The sequence below is a fragment of the Diplotaxodon limnothrissa genome, linkage group LG10, assembly GCF_057381915.1.
Source record: "Diplotaxodon limnothrissa isolate DT_005_m linkage group LG10, D_limnothrissa_male_GT1.1, whole genome shotgun sequence".
Taxonomy (NCBI): Eukaryota; Metazoa; Chordata; class Actinopteri; order Cichliformes; family Cichlidae; genus Diplotaxodon; species Diplotaxodon limnothrissa.
This window is the reverse complement of record NC_140605.1, coordinates 15,928,022-15,946,126: the sequence shown is the minus strand read 5'-3', so window position 1 is coordinate 15,946,126 and position 18,105 is coordinate 15,928,022. Positions and strand designations below refer to the sequence as shown.

Here is an 18,105-nt window from a genome sequence, read left to right as displayed (position 1 = left end):
CTGTAGTTTGTGTTAAATAATTGGGGCGGGGGGGCCTGTCTTCAGAGATAGCGAGACTGTGTGCACGGAAACAGACAAAACAATCTGTATAAACACTGCGGAGACAGATCATACAACATAGCATAAAAGTATTTTCCACTAACACACACGCACACCGTTGTTGCGCGGTGCTCTCGGCTGTTATCTTTCTCACTTACAGTATGAAATCCAGACTGCTGGATAATCATGTGAATGGATGCTGACACAAAGCAGCATTCACGTACACAGGATCTCACCAGTGTTTTCCAGTGATGGAGAGCATAATGTCGTTATTACCTTGTGGCACAGTGCGAGCCTGCAACTCAATACCTCCTCAGACAGACGTGATTATAAATCTACAGACATTTATTTGAGTGTTTACATCTCAGTGTGCAGGTGTTATGCCAGGAAGCAAACATGTGTTGGCTCAGGGCCTTAGGGAGCAACTGTTCCTTTCTCAGGGAGACGTGTTGCCCTGGATAGCCTGCATCGACACCTGATGTGGTGCAATCCTCGTGTTTTTCTCTTCTCGGCCTGCGCCCTCTGGCTTTCAAAATCAAACAGAGGTCTTTTTGTGTCACCTCTGCAATCCTCATTTTGTAAATCAAAAGAACATTCAGGCTTTGCTCCCTCTTCGTAACGCAACAGTCCTCTTAACATCATCCCATGACTCAGATCAGTTTCCCATCCTTAACCTGGGGTTTTAACTTCATCTGCTATTAACCAGTCAAATTTTTCTTGCATTTTCTGTCTCCGTGCAACATTAATAAATGATCTTTGTTGCTCATTCCTCCTTTTTGTTTGGTAATAAAATTATCAGCAGTGATATTAAACTCCAAAGCAAATCATCGACTCAGTCAGAGTGGAATCATTCAGCATGTCCATTAGGTATGTTTTTACACTAAGAATAGCAATGACACACATTCCCAGACCCTTTTCCCTTTGATAATAAGGTAGGCTATGCATGTTAAGCGTTTTCCCTCGCAGCTGATTGGCCTGGCTCAGCTGGCATTCATGTGCTCACTATTCAGGTCAGTGAGCTTGGAGTGTGGATGACGCTGGAATGATGTGTCTGTGAGGACAAGCTGAGACTTGGCTGCATGTAAGATGGTGAAGATCAGTCAGGGAAAATATATAATATTACTCCTTCTCTTTGCTCTGATTCTTAGCCTTTACTTATATTTCAGATTTACATGTTCCTTCCATATAATCCGAGTTATTTGCAGGCATGTGTTCGTATCTCCCCATGTTAAAACTACAACAGTATGAAAAACGGTGTGCAGTTCACAACTTAGACAGATCCCACATGTTAGGTACTCATATTGTTTTATTGATTAAATAGGAAACAGGACAACATAGATGAGTCTCTACACAGAGATGCTGTTCTCATCCGAGTATAACTGGGACATGAATAAAGATGTGCCAGTTCATGAGCTGGAGATCTCATCCCACCATCCTTTCTGTCCACAATGCCATTTTTAATGGCTGCTCTCCACTGTCAATTTCATTGCGAGGAGTAATTTCCACTCTTTCAAACCACAGCCCCTCCCATAGTTCACAGTGAGATCTGAGTATGTTACATATGAGCAGGTGGACACACGGGCGCTGTACAGTTCAACATATTGTGCAAAAACTTCATGGCATGTTTTTTTTCTGCTACATACATCCAGAGAAAGGTGTGGAATGTAAAATTTGGTTGTTGCATTTATCTATAGAGCTCCTGCGGTTCATCTCCTGGCATAAATAAAAGGTAAAGGGATTGGTTATTATCAAAGAGACTTGCTGAAAAGAAAGACAAAAAAGACTTGAAGGTTCCTACAAAAAGTGGGAGTAACAAAAGTTAAAAGTACTGTAGAAAAGACTGAAAAAATTCTGACAGTCTGTAGGAAAAGCACCCTCAAAAAGGCACTCGCCCATGTTGTGTGAAAGGGTGTGTGTGTGTGTGAGAGAGAGAGAGACAGACTGTGTTCCTATGACCTTTTATCTCGCTCATCCTTTGTTACCGATGCTGCTTTGTGTTCAGGTGTGACCCCGAACCTTTCCTGAGTGCATGTCTAGGGTGGCTCAGCACCAAAGAGCCGGGCTTGTTGCTTCAGCTGCCCACGGGGATGTTTTGTGCTTGAGTGCTGTCAGTTTCCTTGACTCTGTTCTTGTTGCTTATGAAGTAGTGAAGCCAAGAGATGACAGAAAGACCAGCCAGGATTTACAGTATAGAATGCAAAGTTTAAAAAATCGTGATGTTGGAAAAAAGTTGCAGTCAGAGCAGTAATCTGCAGTCGACTGATTCAATCCACTGTCTTATTTCCTTATCTGGGCGCTGCCACCTGTGGCTGCAGGTTTAGTACCAGCTCTGCGGACAGGAACCTTGGACACGGGTATCTTAGTGCGAGGGGGTTCTTTAGTCTGAGGGACTTGGGAGGCAGAGTGAGTCTGTGCACCGTGCTTCACGGGGATCTTTGAATCACGCGCTGAACTGGTGAGAACTTTCTGGTGTTGGGGGTGCTGACTGTCCTCCTGGGTGTGTTTTGAGGTGGCTTCTGCAGCACTGATTTTATCTTTGTTTCCTGCATCATGTGAGTTAAAATGGGGTCTTTCTTCTTCTAGCACGGGTGTGGGCGGATTTCTGTTTGATTCCTCATCAGCATGTTGCTGGCTGTCCCGGACAGGTAGCCTGCCCACTCTGCTTCCTCCCACGACAGGGATTTTGCTCAGCCCTGATGCTTTGGCTTGTGTTCTCTTTTCTCTGGGGGGCTCTTGGAGGCTTGTTCGCGACTCCTTATGTGGTTCTTCGGTTTTACACGGTGCAGTCTTCACACCCTCCCCATTTGTGCCATTTGGACTAGCCAATTGGCTATCCACTGTTGCTAGTCCACTTCCACTAGACTTAGCAGAGGCTGGAGCTTCACTTGGCTGAGGTTTAGGGGTAGGAGGAAGAGAAGTGACAGGGCAAGGAGCACCAGGAGGTACAGGGTGGGCTTTTGGCTGAGAAACTGGAATCTGACCAGAAGTAGAAAGTGGTTTGGCTACAGAAATTGGGGCAGGAGAGTCAGAGGATACAGAAACTGGGATTTTAGCCAGGGCAGGTGGGGGTTTTGATTGAAAAACCTCCTGTTGGGCTGGAGCAGATGGATCTTTACATGCAGATGCTGGGATTTGAACAGGGGTGGGAGGGGGTTTGGATTGAGGGACTTCTTTTTGAGCTGGAGCGGCCAGATCTTTATATACAGTAACTGGGGGCTGAGCTGGGGCAGGAGGGGTTTTAGATTGAGGACCCTCCATCTGAGCTGGAGCAGGCTGATCTTTACAGACAGAAAGTGGGACTTGAACAGGGGCAGGAGGGGTTTTAGATTGGGAAATTTGCGGTTGAGCAGGAGCAGGTTGATCTTTAGATAAAGAAACTGGAATATGACCCAGAGCAGTAGATGCTGTAGAAACTGCTGCATGAGTAGCAAGTGCTGGAATTGGTGCGAGAGTAGGGGGCGTTTTATCTAACAAGACCGAGGCAGAGGTGGGTTTAGTCGCAGGAGGAAGCTTAGCTGAAGAAACTGAAGCTGGAGTTGTTATAGATGCAGGGCTGGGTTGGGTTTTAGCTGTGGGAGGACAGATATCAGGAGCAGTTACATGTGAGGGAGGGCTTTTATTTTGTTCTGTGAGGGTGGAGGTGAGTGTAGGCTTGAAAAGGGCCCCAGATGCAGAGGCTGAAGTTGCAGCTGATGTGGGAGCTGCTGTTTTAGAGAGAGTACCCGGGTCAGGAGAAGATGGTTTTGTTGTAACTGTGCAGGCTGGTGATGCTGTCACTGGGGTTTTAGAGTCTACTGTAACTGAGATTAGAGAAGGTTTGCAGGAAGTGCTAATTGAATTTGACTTAGCAGGGGGAGGCTGGGAGATAGCAACAGGGATGGGTGGGCTGTGGGTTATTGATGAGGGTTTGGTGGAGACGGGGGGTGAAGTAGCTACAAGACTGGGTTTACTTACAGAAGTAGTAGTTTGAGGAGGCAGTACAGTCTGTGAAGCCAGTTTGCTAGCTGTAGAGGTAAGAACTGGACTAAATGAGGGAGCCTTTACTACAGAGGCTGGGGTGTTTGGAGGAGCTGTGGTTGCTGTAGAGATGGACATCACTGTAGATTTACTTGTAATCACAAAGGAAGACGTTGGAGCTGAAAGGTTTGTTGAAGTTACAGGAAACGCTAAGGGTTTTGTTGTAGTTGGCGCCAGAGCTGTGATGGTTTTAGCGCTGACAGAAGGCTCAGAGGCTGGAGTAGAGTCTGAGCTCAGTTTGACTGAGGGAGTTGTCAGAGTGGAAGATTTGGTGAAAGTTGTGGGGGTGGTGCTTGGCTTGGAAATGGGAGAAGAGGTTGTAGTTGCCTTCGACAGTGCAGTAAAGGGTTGGGGTGAAGTGGCAGTGGGGACGGCTACATGAGAAGGTTTTGCTGTGGAAGCAGTGCTGACTTTTGTGGGACTCAGCGGAGAGGAGATAGTGGGTTTGGAGAAGGGAGATGTGGATGTTGGCGTGACCTCAGTCACCACAGCGCTGATAGCACTGCTCGCTTTCCCCCACTCTGCTTCCACATCAGCCATGATGTCCCCACCCCCTGTGATGGAGTCAAAAGTCAGGAGAGACGAGATGTCCGCAAGCAACGAGCTCAGGCTGGTGTCCCCGGGCACCAGTGGTGGCTCATGGGTGGGCGACGGCGCTACATTTTCATGAGTTTTACTCACATTGCTTGTTGTTACCTGGGAAGTTGCAGTCTCTGGTGGGGATGGGGTTGCACTGTCCAGAGTTGTTGCACTCTTGACGTGCTCACGCCTCTCTGTTTCAGGGCTGTCCAGAGAGCGAGGCTGGGATTTGGGTGTGAGGGTGAGGTCCTCTTTGATGATTTCAACACTGTTGGCACGGGATGACATGAGGAGCGGACTAGGAGGGAGTTCCTCCTTCTCCTCTTTATCTTTCGATTTGAACTTAACATTTCCAAAGAGACCCTTCAGCCCACGACGCTGGCGACCCACTGGCTGGGACACGGTGTGGACTCGGCGGTCCCCCACTCCCCTCCTGCCACCCCTCAGCAGTGACAGGAAGCTGAGAGACTTGGCTGAGCTGGCTGAAGAAACTGAGTTGCGAGCAGGGGCGGCAGCCAGAACACCATCTTCGCCGAGTTGCTCCTCCTCTGCCTGCTCCTTCTCTGCCTCGCTCACCTCCTGTCCCTTTTCCTTGTCCGGCTCCTGCTCAGAATCTGGCGCAGGACTCTCTGATAATCCATCTAGTGTTTTGCTCCTGTGAACAGGTGACTTGTTGTTTCCATCTCCTTTGCTTCGAATAGAAAAGATGTTACCTGGCTTGCGTTTGCCAAACAGCTTGAATCCTTTTCTGATTTTTCCACTTGGCTGCGATTCACAAGGTGGGGGGTCCATGTTCTCCGTTTGTACGTCCATCTTCTCTCTGCGTCCCCCTTTTTGTTTTTGAATCCTCCTGTCAGCTGCTGCAGATTTTATTCCCCAGCCAGTGATGGAGCATTTATATCCAGACCTTTTTCTCCGTGTGTAGCCTTGCGCTACCTCCTCTGCTCTCAGTGTTTCTTTATCACTTGTCCGTATCCCTCCCTCCGTCTTTCTTTCCCATCCAGCCCTTTCTCCTCTATTTCTCCCTCAAAAGCCCCTCCCCTTTGGCTCATTTTTGTCTGGCTGCCCTCCCTGGTTGCCATAGCAACTGAGGGGCTAAGCAGCTTTCGTCAGCAATGCAGAGCCAGGGGCTGTCATCAACCCACCCTGAACATAGCTTTCTCTTCCTCTCTTCCTGTCTGATGACTCTGTTTATATAAACAGCAAAGACAAATGCTCCATTAATAGGGCCACATTTTCAATTCTCAATGATCTGGCTTTATATAAAACGTCTCATCCAGATTAGGGCAGCGCTACCTCTACATGCAGCCTAATAATTGGTTTGTGCTGTGGATTTGCCTTAATTCTAAATAAACTGGCCTCATTTCAATCATCTGCATCACCGCAACTCTCACCAGTCTGTTAAATGTGTCATGAAGCTGTGATTTATGAATAGAAATTGACGTCTATTAATAATAATAAAGAGCAATAATCTTAGAATATAATTAGCATATTATTTGCCTTTCTTTTTCTTTTCATCTAATGTGTTGGATATGTGTTCAAAAAGCATATTTGTAACACCTTTTAGAAAACATTGAACCAACTGTAATCCTTTTTTATTTTATTCATATTTTTTAGTGGTGGCTAATTTTTTAAGTTTTTTAAAATCCCACTGAAAACTCGGGCTTGTTGGTATGACCTTTTGAGCGTCTTGACAGAGTCACCACCAGATTTTTGAGATAGCGAGAAAAAGGGGGGCATTAAACTCTGTGAAGCAACTGCTAATTCAACATTTAAATCTGTGTGATGGCCCTGAGTTATATAGACCTGCATGCCTTTTCTAATTTGCAAATGATGTATATTTATGAGGGGGAACTTGTTATGTTTTAATTATCACCGGGTTAATGAATTTAGTTTGGGCGGGCAGAACTAGGGCGGCTCCTTGTGGCTGCTCGAGAAACAGCAGTAGAACATACAGCAGCAAGTCTGAAAATAAAGCTGCTGTCTCATCCACATGCATTCTCTGGCCCGGATAAGTCTGTGTAAGTGGGTCAGCCTTCTTTGAAAAAATCTGGCTATTCTGAGCTGTGTTAAGATTCAGTGGGACGCTTAAAGATATATTCACTCAGGCTCACTCACTCAAAGGGAAGTATCTTAAATGCAGTGTTTGAAAAATTGTCATCGTCGTGAAAATGTCACTTAAATAGAGATGGTGTGACATCTGTTTTGCTCACAAGTACCTCTTTTCAAAGACAGTTTCATTAAAGTCTCTATTTTCTGCCTTAAGTCCTCAGTTTAGGTCTACGCAGACAGAAATGCAGAAATGAACTGAGTAATGCTTCAGCATTTATCTCCTTTGTTAAGCTAAAGGGGGAAAATAAACAAAAACATATGTCACTGTACACATCAAACACACGCAAACATTAGTTAACAAAATGAAAAAGTTGTTTTTATTCACTTCTCTCGAGGCCAATGTAAAACTCCCACCCTGTGCATTTGCCCCAGTGTGACAAAAAGCTCCAGTATTGTCTAAAAAAATGGTAAAACTTCTTTAAAAAAGAAACTGCATACAAAGATACACTGCATACATGTTTGCAGAGACTGATGACAAGAGAAGATTGATACTACTGACATTTCTTTATCATAAATGCGATATGAGGTGCATCTAATGGCCAAGAAAATGTCCTGCACAGCACTGTTTACATCTAATCATCTGCAAGAAACAACAATTCTACTATAAGTAATGTAAGTCAGTCAAATTAAGAGATTTTCCTTGTTGGTATTTCTGTCAGCATAACTTAAAACTTTCAGTACCCAGAATCTATCTATCTATTATCATGCATAAACATCAGAACTCAGAAAGAGATTGTACTTTTTCCATGGATATATGTCAAAGACAGGGCTGAAAGCAATGCAAAGGGTGCTTATGAATCCAGTAAAACGGAGGCATTTCTCTCTCCTTTCCTTAAATGAGGTAAAATGTTAGACTACTTTATGATCTCTTAACTTACATAACCATTTACATAGTTAAAGAGCAGTGATACACAGTGATTCACTGTCCTTTTTTAGACATCATGCTCCATGAGAGTAGCCTCTGGCAGCGCTGTGGTGTTCTCTTCACTGTCATGTGTCTCAACTGCCTCATATGTGCGGCGGTACAAAAACCGATTGACCAGGGTGATGATGAACATCTCCATGATCAGTATCTGCTGATTAAGCACTGCGGGACACACACACACACACACACAAAAACAACAATAAATCAGTGTTGGGTAGTTTCATTTCACATCAGTTGTGCATATCTGAAAGGCGTTTAGAAATGTTTCTTACTGGTTCCACGGGCTTGAGAACTTAATGGAGGAGCACAGGCGATGTTTCCGTACAAGGCCACGATGTTAACGATCGATGTCTGCAGCTGGCTCAACACAAGTGTTAACTAAGGATAAAAACAATGTAACATTTACACAGTGGTCATGCTGATTGTGTAGCATGTCTACTAGGCTGATTTTCACTGAAAGTTGGTGGACAGGCTGGTGAAGCACAGGCAAAGGATAACTCCATTAAATCTTGGTGCATGTTCCAGTCATTTTCTTTAAATATACGATTTAGGTCATGGCTGTTGGTATTGCATTATTGGCTTTGGCATTTGCAAAATACTAAGTTCAGTTCAGTTTTACAGGGAGAAACGTCTGAACCAAAGTCAGGGAGAGGCAGCCGTCTGCCACGACTGTAAGGGAAAGAGTGGAAAGCAGAGGGCGATAGATCCAATGACACACATGGGAGAGAGCCAGATTTGAGAAATTATTACTAGTTAATTAACTGCAGTAGTGGTGTATGATCTACCCAAAAAACACCAGAGCCCCGTACTATGAAGCAAGTTCAGCATCCCCAGTGTAACTGTTCACCGAACCCTACATCAGCATTCAGGATAATTAGTCACGCAACGCTGGTTATGAGTTCAAGGGACGTTTAGGGAGCTGTTACACCATTTTCTGGAGAATGGATTGGTCATCAGGCAGTGATTTCATACCTGTTGATAGCTAATCTAGGACCTAAGCTGCTCTGAAGCCTTTTAGGTTCACGAGGTTGAGGTGATATACACAGGTAAGAAGTGAACCACCTTTGGAGTACGGAAAATCGAGGATTAACTCTGAAGTTATCCGAATAAGACAAACTCCCGCTTTGTAGTGCTGGTCTCTGGAGTTCAGTCAAATTTGTTGGTCACTTATGGGTTTTCTATGTTTTCACATTTTCAGCCTATCTGAGTTTTCACAATGTCAAAAGCATCCATGCTGGCATGGTATCCCTGTTCTCTGATAGAGGAAATTACCTTTTGATTTCTCTTCACAAATTGAGCGGATTAACTCATCACAAGAAAATTAGCTGTGTTAAGTCAGCTTCAGGAGTTACCCCCAACACATGTGAAGCACCTTAGCATCTGGTATTACAGCTGTTGACTCACTTGGTACATTGCATACTTTGGTATAATCCTGAGTGGGCGTAGATAGCGGTTCATGTTCATGAAGACAATGGCAACAGGCCAAAGGGAGATGATGGTTAGAACACCAACAAATAGGCTAATCCAAAGGGTTATACCATAGATTCCTAGCTGAAAAAAAAGAAACACACACACATTTATATGAATCTTATAGAAATATGTTTTAATTTAACGCACATCTATTTTAGTCCACTCAGATATGTAGAGAACCATTTCAAATACTTACATTAGTAGGATCATAGTTGCCATTGGTCCACAGTACTATAGACAGGACAGTGAACACCGTTTTCAGGATTGCATACTGAAGAGAGCCTAACTTCAGCAGGAATAACATTCGCCTGAACAAACCCAGTCCAGAGACAGACTAACATTACACATGTGTACCATGATAAGGTAATGTGCAGTCAATGCAGAATGACAGAATATATGATATGGAAATCTGACACAGGCTTGAGCTAGAGCCAGCGCAGTGATATGCAGACTCTCTTTACCTTGACATGGGGACGTCGGGTAAACATGGACAACAGCAGCAGCAGGGTCCTGTGCTGATCCAAAAGGGTTTACCAGAGAACTTCTCCAAAAAGGCATTGCTGCCACCCAACTCCTCAATCAACAGAAGCAAGATCTTGTAAATCACAACTGCAAAATAACTGTAAGGAAAGAGGTAACTCAACACACGTCTAAGATGTGCTGTTATGTATTGTTAATTATGCAAATCTCATAAAATATCAAATGAACGTAACCATCACAGGTAGAAAAATTCAAAAATGTATTTATAGTAGTGTGAAATGTGTGCCTGATCTAACCTGCTATGTTTGTGCAGGCAGCTAAAAATTCACAGTGGACAACTTGACTGAGACAAAGACCAGCTGTTAGAGCCACCAGCTTATAAGCTGCAAGTTGGTGGTTTGAGTCCCTGTTCAGATGTTGGCATCTGCTGACTGTTTTTGTACAGAATGCCTCACCAAAGTAAGCATTAGAAACAACTTGCATGATGGTAAATATAGTATCCAAAAGTTCCATGCATCCAAATCCAGAAATTGAAGAAATCTGACCTGCATGGGAGGCCAAGCTTTTAATGTCCCAAACAAACATTAGCTACGTTTTTTCAATTAGCATAAATGCAACCACCAAGCCCTTTTGAAATAAGTAATAACTCAGCCACAGTAAAACAAACAAACAAAAAAGGATTAGGCTAATGGCTGTTTCTCAAGAGCAGGCTCACATCAGAAATGTGACGTATGGTGCTGCATGTTCATCTGGTCTGGATTTGTCCTGTTGCCTCAGGGACAGGACAGCTGGCTGTTTTTAATGCATTTATAAATTCTGCATTATATCAAAGATTCTTTCAAGCTAATGTGAGGCAATCTGAAATTTAAACTAAAAGCTGGTCTTTCAACAGGATAAAAATCTTTGCACACTAATACATCGACTAGGGAACAGATTAAAAACCCCAAAAGAAAGCAAGTGGGGAAGCCAAGTCGCAGCTCAGATTTCAATCTAACTTCCATGGAAGAAAAAGTCTGATGGAGACTAATTATGCCAAACACTATCAACAAGTTTCCAGTAAAGAGTTTACTTACTTTTCCCAAGGATCACATTAGATCAGCAGATACTTTTGTTGAACTAATGCTTGAAAAAAGTGTTTTAAAATGTTCCATTTTTCATATTTATCTGTTGGTGCCATTTCAGAGTGGATCAAATGGCTCAATGGCGTTTTCTTTTTCTCTGTTATTTTGTGCAAAGTGTGAGTTTTGACCCGTCATGTGTAATAATTCATTAAACTGTTAAACTGTAACAAAAAAAAAACAAAAACAAAAAAAAAACACTGACTACTCTGGGAAATGTTTTGCAAGTGTAGTTAAAGGAAAACTCACCTGTTAGATGTCAGGTCTGTAATCATAAATGCCCTCGGGATCCACATAGCTAAGCATGACATGGTGGAAATGACCTGAAACGGTAAAATTGTTGTGTTTAAAAACATGCAGCTGCAACGCTTATAACGTTTGAAGACGTCTGTTAATGTACTGTGGCTTACTTTCTCCATTAACAAGTTGTTGAAACTTGTTAATGGTTGCAATCATATTTGTTTTACAATCAGTGGCATGTTATAAAACTTAAGCAGGCCTGAATACTCACTGGTGCTGCACCGTTTACCCAAATGACCAAGGTCTTCTTGGGGTAGGGTAGTTTTTTGTAAATATAGGCACACTGTTCCAGGTACACAAGCAGGGAGACACAGGACATCAAGGTGAGCATGAAGTACAGGCAATAGCCAAATGTATCTAGCTCTGATTAAAAAAGAACAATAGGAGACACATAGAAACAGCATGAATCAGACTTTCTTCAGGTTAAAATCTAAATGAATATAGTAGTGTGTATAACTTACGGTTGAGCATGTCAATAGCCAGCGGTCGACCCTTCAGACAAGCTGGATCAATGGTTCCATTTAGAGCTTCCATGGTAGGCAGACGCTTGTCTTAAAAAATAGACTAAAAATAGACTAACAAATATTAACAAGAGTAAAATTAAAAAAATATAAATAGTGTTGCAGTCATAAAAGTAAAACCTGCTTCCCCTTTACATTCCAGAGTCTTCAACACAGAGCTGAGTACCTAGCACTTAAGGGATTCTGAAGAAGTGAAGGTGGGATAAGAAGTGGCAGGCAACTTTATGAGAACGCATGAGCAACTGGTGATGCATTTATTCACAGGTTTAAGTGACTGTAATTAAAAAACACAAAGGTCAGAGTTTTAGTGAAAGGCTAAGATTCATTGTGCGTCAGGAAAAGTGAACTTTGGCAGGGTGTGTTATTTCCTTCTCAGTGCATAACATGAGCTGTGAGCTATAGTTTTTGATTCTCGGCTAATTTACAGTATTTCGACGTTAAACTATTGCTTTAAAGGTTAGCTTTCATTACTTCAGTCTCAGTTTGGCTTTCTGGTGTGAAAGTTTAGGCTCAGCTATGGTCAGGTATGTTACGCAGAAATCTATGAAGCCATAGGAACATTTTATCTGAGCTTCTATCCAGTGCTCCAAAATGCAAAGTGATTCTTTTTTAACCTTTTCCACAGTACTATATATAATACTACTAAAGAAAGCCAGTACGGCATGAATGGGAGCAGAGAAAAACTAATGAGAAACGTTTAAAGTTGAAAATCCTACATAGGCTTTTCAAATCTATTACCTAGAAAAATTCCAGAGGGTTCAAATGTTGAGTGGTGAGACTATTAAACTTTATCTGTTATTCTGTTACAGAGAGGTGAATGGCACTGTGGTCGCTCAACTGTCTCTGGCTAATAATTGTCTAGTTTTTTTTCACCATGTCATCATATTTCTTTTGCAAGAAGGAAAAAAATGATGCTCACAATCTTGATTCATCTCGAATACACACATGCACACTTAAAGAGTAAAATTGGGCTGGGTACGCATGAGCCAAGTGAGGAAACACTATAACAGGGAGCCGTCTGCACCGGGAGCCGGTCACAGACCTCCAGGCTGGGCACACAGCAGGAGGGAGGCAAAGAAGCCCCCCAGCCAGGCTGAGAGGACCCCCAGAGCCCCAGCAGCCATGGTCAATCACAGCCCCGGTGCAGAGAGCGCCCTCTGAGGAAACACTGAAGATATGACACAATAGGATATATACAGGGTAAAATAAATAAGAACGGGATACAATATAAATATAAATAGAGTAAGAAGATTAAAAAATGAATAAGAATAAAATCAATAAATATTAGGTAAAGCCTAAATTAATAATAGAATAACAGGATAGAATAAATAAGCATAAAATAAATAAACGTTAAGTAAAAGCTAAATTAAAAAGGTGGGTCTTACAGTAATCAATGCGACTGGTAATAAAAGCATGCATCAGCATCTCCGTGTTTGCCCGAGAGAGAATAGGGCGGACTCTGGCTATATTTTTTAGATGATAAAATCCAATTTTGGTTACATGTTTAATATGTGGGATAAAACCAAGCTCAGAGTCAAAAATAACACCCAGGTTTTTCACTTGTAGCGAAGGACATAGTGAAAATGCCTCTAATTTAGACAAGAGTTTCTCTCTCTGAGCCTCAGGACCGACGATTAAAACTTCAGTTTTGTCCTGGTTAAGCTGTAAAAAGTTTTCTGACATCCAAGATCTTATATCTAAAATACAGTTAAAAAGGGCATCCATTGGTCTGGTGTCATCAGCAGACACGGAGATGTACAGCTGCGTGTCATCAGCGTAACTGTGGAAGTTCACTCCATGCCTCTTGATGACACTGCCGAGAGGGAGCATATACAAATTAAAAAGTACAGGGCCTAGAACCGACCCTTGAGGCACACCACATGTCATTTCATGGATCTTAGAGGAGCATGTATCCATACTCACCATAAAAGTTCTGTCTGAGAGATAGGAAGTGAACCAGTTGTGTACAGCACCAGAGAGGCCCACCATGTGTTTCAGTCTGTTTAAAAGAATAGCGTGGTCTACTGTATCAAAGGCTGCGCTTAGATCCAGTAGCACCAGGACTGAGAGCTTTTGGGAGTCCCAGTTACATCTAAGATCATTTAAAACCTTTAGGAGAGCCGTCTCTGTGCTGTGGTTCACCCTAAATCCAGACTGGAATATCTCCAGGATCTGTCTATCATTCAAAAAATCATTAATCTGAGTAAAAACAAGTTTTTCTAAGATTTTACTTAAAAATGGTAAGTTGGATACAGGTCTGTGGTTATTAAAATCATTACAATCCAAATTGCTCTTCTTCAGAAGGGGCCTCACCACCGCCGTTTTAAAGGCAACAGGGAAGACGCTCGACTGAAGAGAGCAATTCATCATGTATAAAAGCTCAGCTTCAAAAAATCCATAAAGTGTTTTAAGGAGTGAAGAAGGGATTGGATCTACAAGACATGTGGTGGGTCTCACTGTGGAGAAAACTTTCTTAAGGTTCTCAGCATTAACCAAGACAAAGCTGTCCAGTGTCTCCTCAGGTACAATCGAGCCCTCAGATGTGTTTAAAATCATATCGCGATTAGATAAAATATCAGATCTAATGGCGCTGATTTTTCCCCTGAAGGGGTCTGCAAACTGCTCACAGAGTGAGTCTGTGGGGGTTCTTTGCTGTTAAAATCAGGGTTAAATAAATGATCTATGGTGGAAAAGAGGACCTTGGGATTATTTTTGTTATTGTTGGTTATTTTGGCGAAGTATGAATTTCTTGAATTCCTTAATGTATTATTGTACATTTTAAGTTGCTCGCAAAATATTTGATGGTTGATAGTATTTTTATTTTTCCTCCATCTCCTTTCTGCTGCCCTGCAATTTCTTTTGAGTTTTTTGACTTCTTCGTTTCTCCAGGGTGATACGTGTTTTACGTTAATCTTTTTGGTGGTGAGTGGAGCAACGGAGTCAAGGCTTTTCTTCAGTTTGCTGTTAAAATGATTAAAAATCAAATTGCAGGGTGCAGGTAAAATCACAGGGGGGCATTCGTCTAAAACCCTGGTAAAATTTGCAGCCACTTCAGAGGTTAGATAGCGCCTCCTCACAGTTTGCACCGAGGTCTCCCGCTGAATAAAACCGGTGATGTTAAAAAACACACAGTAGTGGTCAGAGACAGCCAAGTCAACAACAGAGGACACGCTGGTGGACAGCCCATGGGTGATGACCAGGTCCAGAGTGTGTCCTCTGTTGTGAGTCGGCTGCGTGACGTGCTGGGTAAAATCCAAACAGTGAAGAATGTTTAAGAATTCTTTTGATGCAGGGTCAGAAGGATTATCTATGTGCAGGTTAAAATCACCGGTTAAAATGATCATATTATATTTTGAATGTATGTTTGTTAAAAATTCTGAGAATTCCTTGATAAAAGCAGCGCTGTCTTTAGGTGGTCTATAAATTGTGACAGATAAAACTGGAGGGTTGCTGAAAACAATAGCGTGGAATTCAAAAGTGGTAAAATGATCAAATAAAATTTGTTTGGTGGTGAGTGTGTTGTTGGCTAAAGATGCAGTCCCACCACCTCTCTTACCACTTCTAATAGAAAAAGAGAAATTTAAATTTGGTGGGAACAACTGGTGCATCCAAACCCAGCCATGTTTCAGTTAAAAATAAACAGTCAAGTTTATTATTTAAAATTAAATCATTAATAATAAAAGACTTGTTCAACAGAGAGCGGACATTTAAAAGTGCCATACTGATTGAGACTGGTGGATTTTTGACAAGCTTATGCTGTGTTTGTTGGTCTGTGATTGGTATTGTAATTGTGAATCTACATACATTTGTTTTGGACTCTTTATTGAGTTTAGTTGATATTTTGGAGCATTAAGTGATAGTTGTTTTTTTTTGCCTGTCCCATTTGGTTCTTTAGCCGTCAGAATTGTTGTCTGAAGACCAACAAGGATACCCAATGGATTTACTTTGCCAAATGGATCATCACGACCTTGCCGTATTGGTCCATTTGATCAACCTTTGTTGTTATTATTTATTTTATTTTATTTTCAGTTGTTACAGACGGGACAGACATGACTGAGGGATAGGAAAGGGAGAAAGAAAGATGAAGGAAAAGAAAAACAGAAGGGAAGAGGGACAGTGAGAAAGGGCACTTAAAAAGAGAAAGACCAGAAAGAAAAACCTCCTGGATCACCTGTTGAGAGAAAAAGAAGAGAAAACAAGCAAAAAAAACAGAGCAACATACTAAACACAACAGCATCACGTTAATCTAGCTAAGTGTAAACAGCAGTAAATACTAAATATTGAATGTTGTTGTGTAGCAAGCAGGACCTACAGCGCACAATGTGCTTGGAAATAGCAGCCAATAAAGGTGTAGTTTATGTCTATGAACACTGAACACCCGTGTGCACACCTGTGTGGATCAGCGCGCTTGTATTCAAAAGGTTTCCCCATGTAATGGTCTGCTAGAGGGTGTAGAGAGCCATAGCCCTGTCCCCCAGGGCATGAAGCAGGCATGGAGGAGATCCAGGCTCCAGACATCCAGAGGCCCCAGAGTCCGAGAGCCCAAGGAGGACCACCGGAGGGGCATTAAGTGATAGTTTGTGGAAGGTGAGAAAGCAGAAGGGAACTGGCCACACTACCTGTGTAGAAAACCTTAGAACTGTTCACAGCTTACAGTGGGGTAAATGATTACTTCATTCCCTGCTGAAGTTGTAAGGTTGTTCAGTTATAAAAAAAACCCCGAACAGTCTGTAATTTTTATGGTGAGAAACAGAATATCAAATATAAAATGTTCAGAAAAAACACATTACATGAAAGTTTTAAATTGGTTTGCTTGCCACTGAGCTGTGCAAGCGTAACTTGTCTTAGTACATGGTGGAGAAACCCTTTTTGGCAAGCACAGAGGCAAGTTGATGTCAGAGCGTAACTATTTAAAGCGCATTTGTTATTAAATTATTTATAGGGCTTTGTAGAGATTTAGATACGTATTATGTGTCACACTTTTCATTTAGTCTTTTCTTATATGGTCCTGTAAATGCATAAAGGTTAACCTCAGGTCATCGTGAATGTCATGATGTCTGATTTTGATGAAACCTTCAGAGGCCTAAGATGTGTCTGTTTGCCAAATTTGGTTTCTCAACTCTTCGTGGTCTACGAGCTGTTTTCCAGCAAAGAAAAAAAAAAACAGGTAGAAAGGTATTTTTTACATTATACTCGTAGTAAGGGGTACTATCAAGCATTGAATTGCTGGTTTCTGTGCTTGTAGATTGCTAGCATTAATTGATAACTTTCATCCAAGTATGCTCACTTCTGGCTTTAAAAAACACGGCCTTGGCCAACATGCTAATGCAGAGTCTTAAAAAACTGGTGGCAGTGGGCAGTACCACTCAGCCTCCTAGTAGATGTACCTATGGCAGGGGTGTCCAACTCCAGGCCTCAAGGGCTGGTGCCCTGCAAATATCACCCTGGGTCAACACACCTGAATCAAATGATTAGTTAATTACCAGGCCTCTGGAGAAATTCAGGACATGTTGAGGAGGTCATTTAGCCATTTAAGTCAGCTGTGTTGGATCAATAACACATCTAAAATCTGCTGGACACCGGCCCTTGAGGCCTGGAGTTGGACGCCCCTGACCTATGGCTTGAGTTTCGAAATCTTACGTTACCTTGTTCACAAGTTATCGCATTCACAAGATTTTTAGAAAACTTGACCTCTGACCTTAATGGTCAAGGTCACTGAGATTAGAATTCATCCGAGAATTTAAGTAAAATAAATAAAAAATAAAATTGTTATTTATATAGCACCTTTCAAGACAGAATCAGAAAGTGCTGCACATAAGATTACAAGTCATAAGAAGATTTAAAAAAGACAAAATAAAACAGGCAAAAAATTAACCAAAAGCAGTTTTAAAAAGGTGAGTTTTGAGTTGTTTTTTAAAAACAGCTACCGAGTCCACAGTTCCTAATGTTTGGGCGAGAGAGTTCCACAGTCTCAGGGCCACAGTGGCAAAAGCTCTGTCACCCTTATTTCTCCTCTTAGTCTGTTTTATAGCAAGTAAGCCCTGATCAGATGACCTCAGGGACCTGCTGGGGACATAGGGCTGTAGCAGATCAAAGATGTAGGCTGGTGCCAGTCCATGCACAGCTCTGTAAGTCAAGACCAGGATCTTAAAATTGACTGTAAATTCAACAGGAAGCCAGTGTAACTGAGATAACAACGGTGTCACATGTGAGTACTTGGAGGATTTTGTCAAGATACATATATTTATCGACAGATAAGCTAACAGCAAAATGATCACTAAGTCTTTTTTTTTTTTTTTTGTTCATATTTCTGGTACAAATATGACAGCCCCCCCATATAAAGGCACTGCTCTGGTATAGATTTCAATGCAAAGCTATTAAATTCTAAGTTTCATCACATAGACTTCACTGGAATCCAGTTAAAGCTTAACTGGTCATGACTAACATCTTGTAAGCACTTAAGGTCCACAAGTTCAATCATCTGCAGAGTTGTTCCTCAGTCAAGGGAACATTTTAAAATCACATTTTTGACAAAAACAAATCA

General features: G+C 42.0%; 2 protein-coding genes across 2 annotated transcripts; both read right to left on the bottom strand.

Moving 5' to 3' along the window:
* Positions 1-2,017: 2,017 nt before the first annotated feature.
* On the bottom strand, positions 2,018-5,448 carry LOC146624125 (uncharacterized). Its single transcript, XM_085363715.1, has 2 exons — positions 2,352-5,448; positions 2,018-2,073 (listed from the first exon to the last, which is right to left on the bottom strand). The coding sequence occupies exons 1-2, from the start codon at positions 5,446-5,448 to the stop codon at positions 2,018-2,020; spliced, it is 3,153 nt and encodes a 1,050-aa protein (XP_085219841.1).
* A 2,231-nt stretch (positions 5,449-7,679) lies between these two features.
* LOC146624124 (organic solute transporter subunit alpha-like) lies at positions 7,680-11,577 on the bottom strand. Its single transcript, XM_085363714.1, has 8 exons — positions 11,502-11,577; positions 11,252-11,403; positions 10,990-11,063; positions 9,604-9,762; positions 9,339-9,450; positions 9,077-9,223; positions 7,945-8,050; positions 7,680-7,834 (listed from the first exon to the last, which is right to left on the bottom strand). Exons 1-8 carry the CDS (start codon positions 11,572-11,574, stop codon positions 7,680-7,682), a joined length of 978 nt encoding a protein of 325 aa, XP_085219840.1. The 5' UTR covers positions 11,575-11,577.
* Between the last annotated feature and the right edge of the window lie 6,528 nt (positions 11,578-18,105).

What these genes read in the sequence shown, in the direction of transcription:
- LOC146624125 (XM_085363715.1), bottom strand. Translation starts at nt 5,448, where the DNA reads ATGGACGTACAAACGGAGAACATGGACCCCCCACCTTGTGAATCGCAG. An exon ending in CAGAGCTGGTACTAAACCTG is followed by an intron (nt 2,074 to 2,351) that starts CAGCCACAGGTG and finishes TGAGCCACCCTA; the next exon opens with GACATGCACTCAGGAAAGGT.
- LOC146624124 (XM_085363714.1), bottom strand. Translation starts at nt 11,574, where the DNA reads ATGGAAGCTCTAAATGGAACCATTGATCCAGCTTGTCTGAAGGGTCGA. An exon ending in GCAACTATGATCCTACTAAT is followed by an intron (nt 9,224 to 9,338) that starts GTAAGTATTTGA and finishes CTTTTTTTTCAG; the next exon opens with CTAGGAATCTATGGTATAAC. An exon ending in CAAAGTATGCAATGTACCAA is followed by an intron (nt 8,051 to 9,076) that starts GTGAGTCAACAG and finishes TTTTATCCTTAG; the next exon opens with TTAACACTTGTGTTGAGCCA.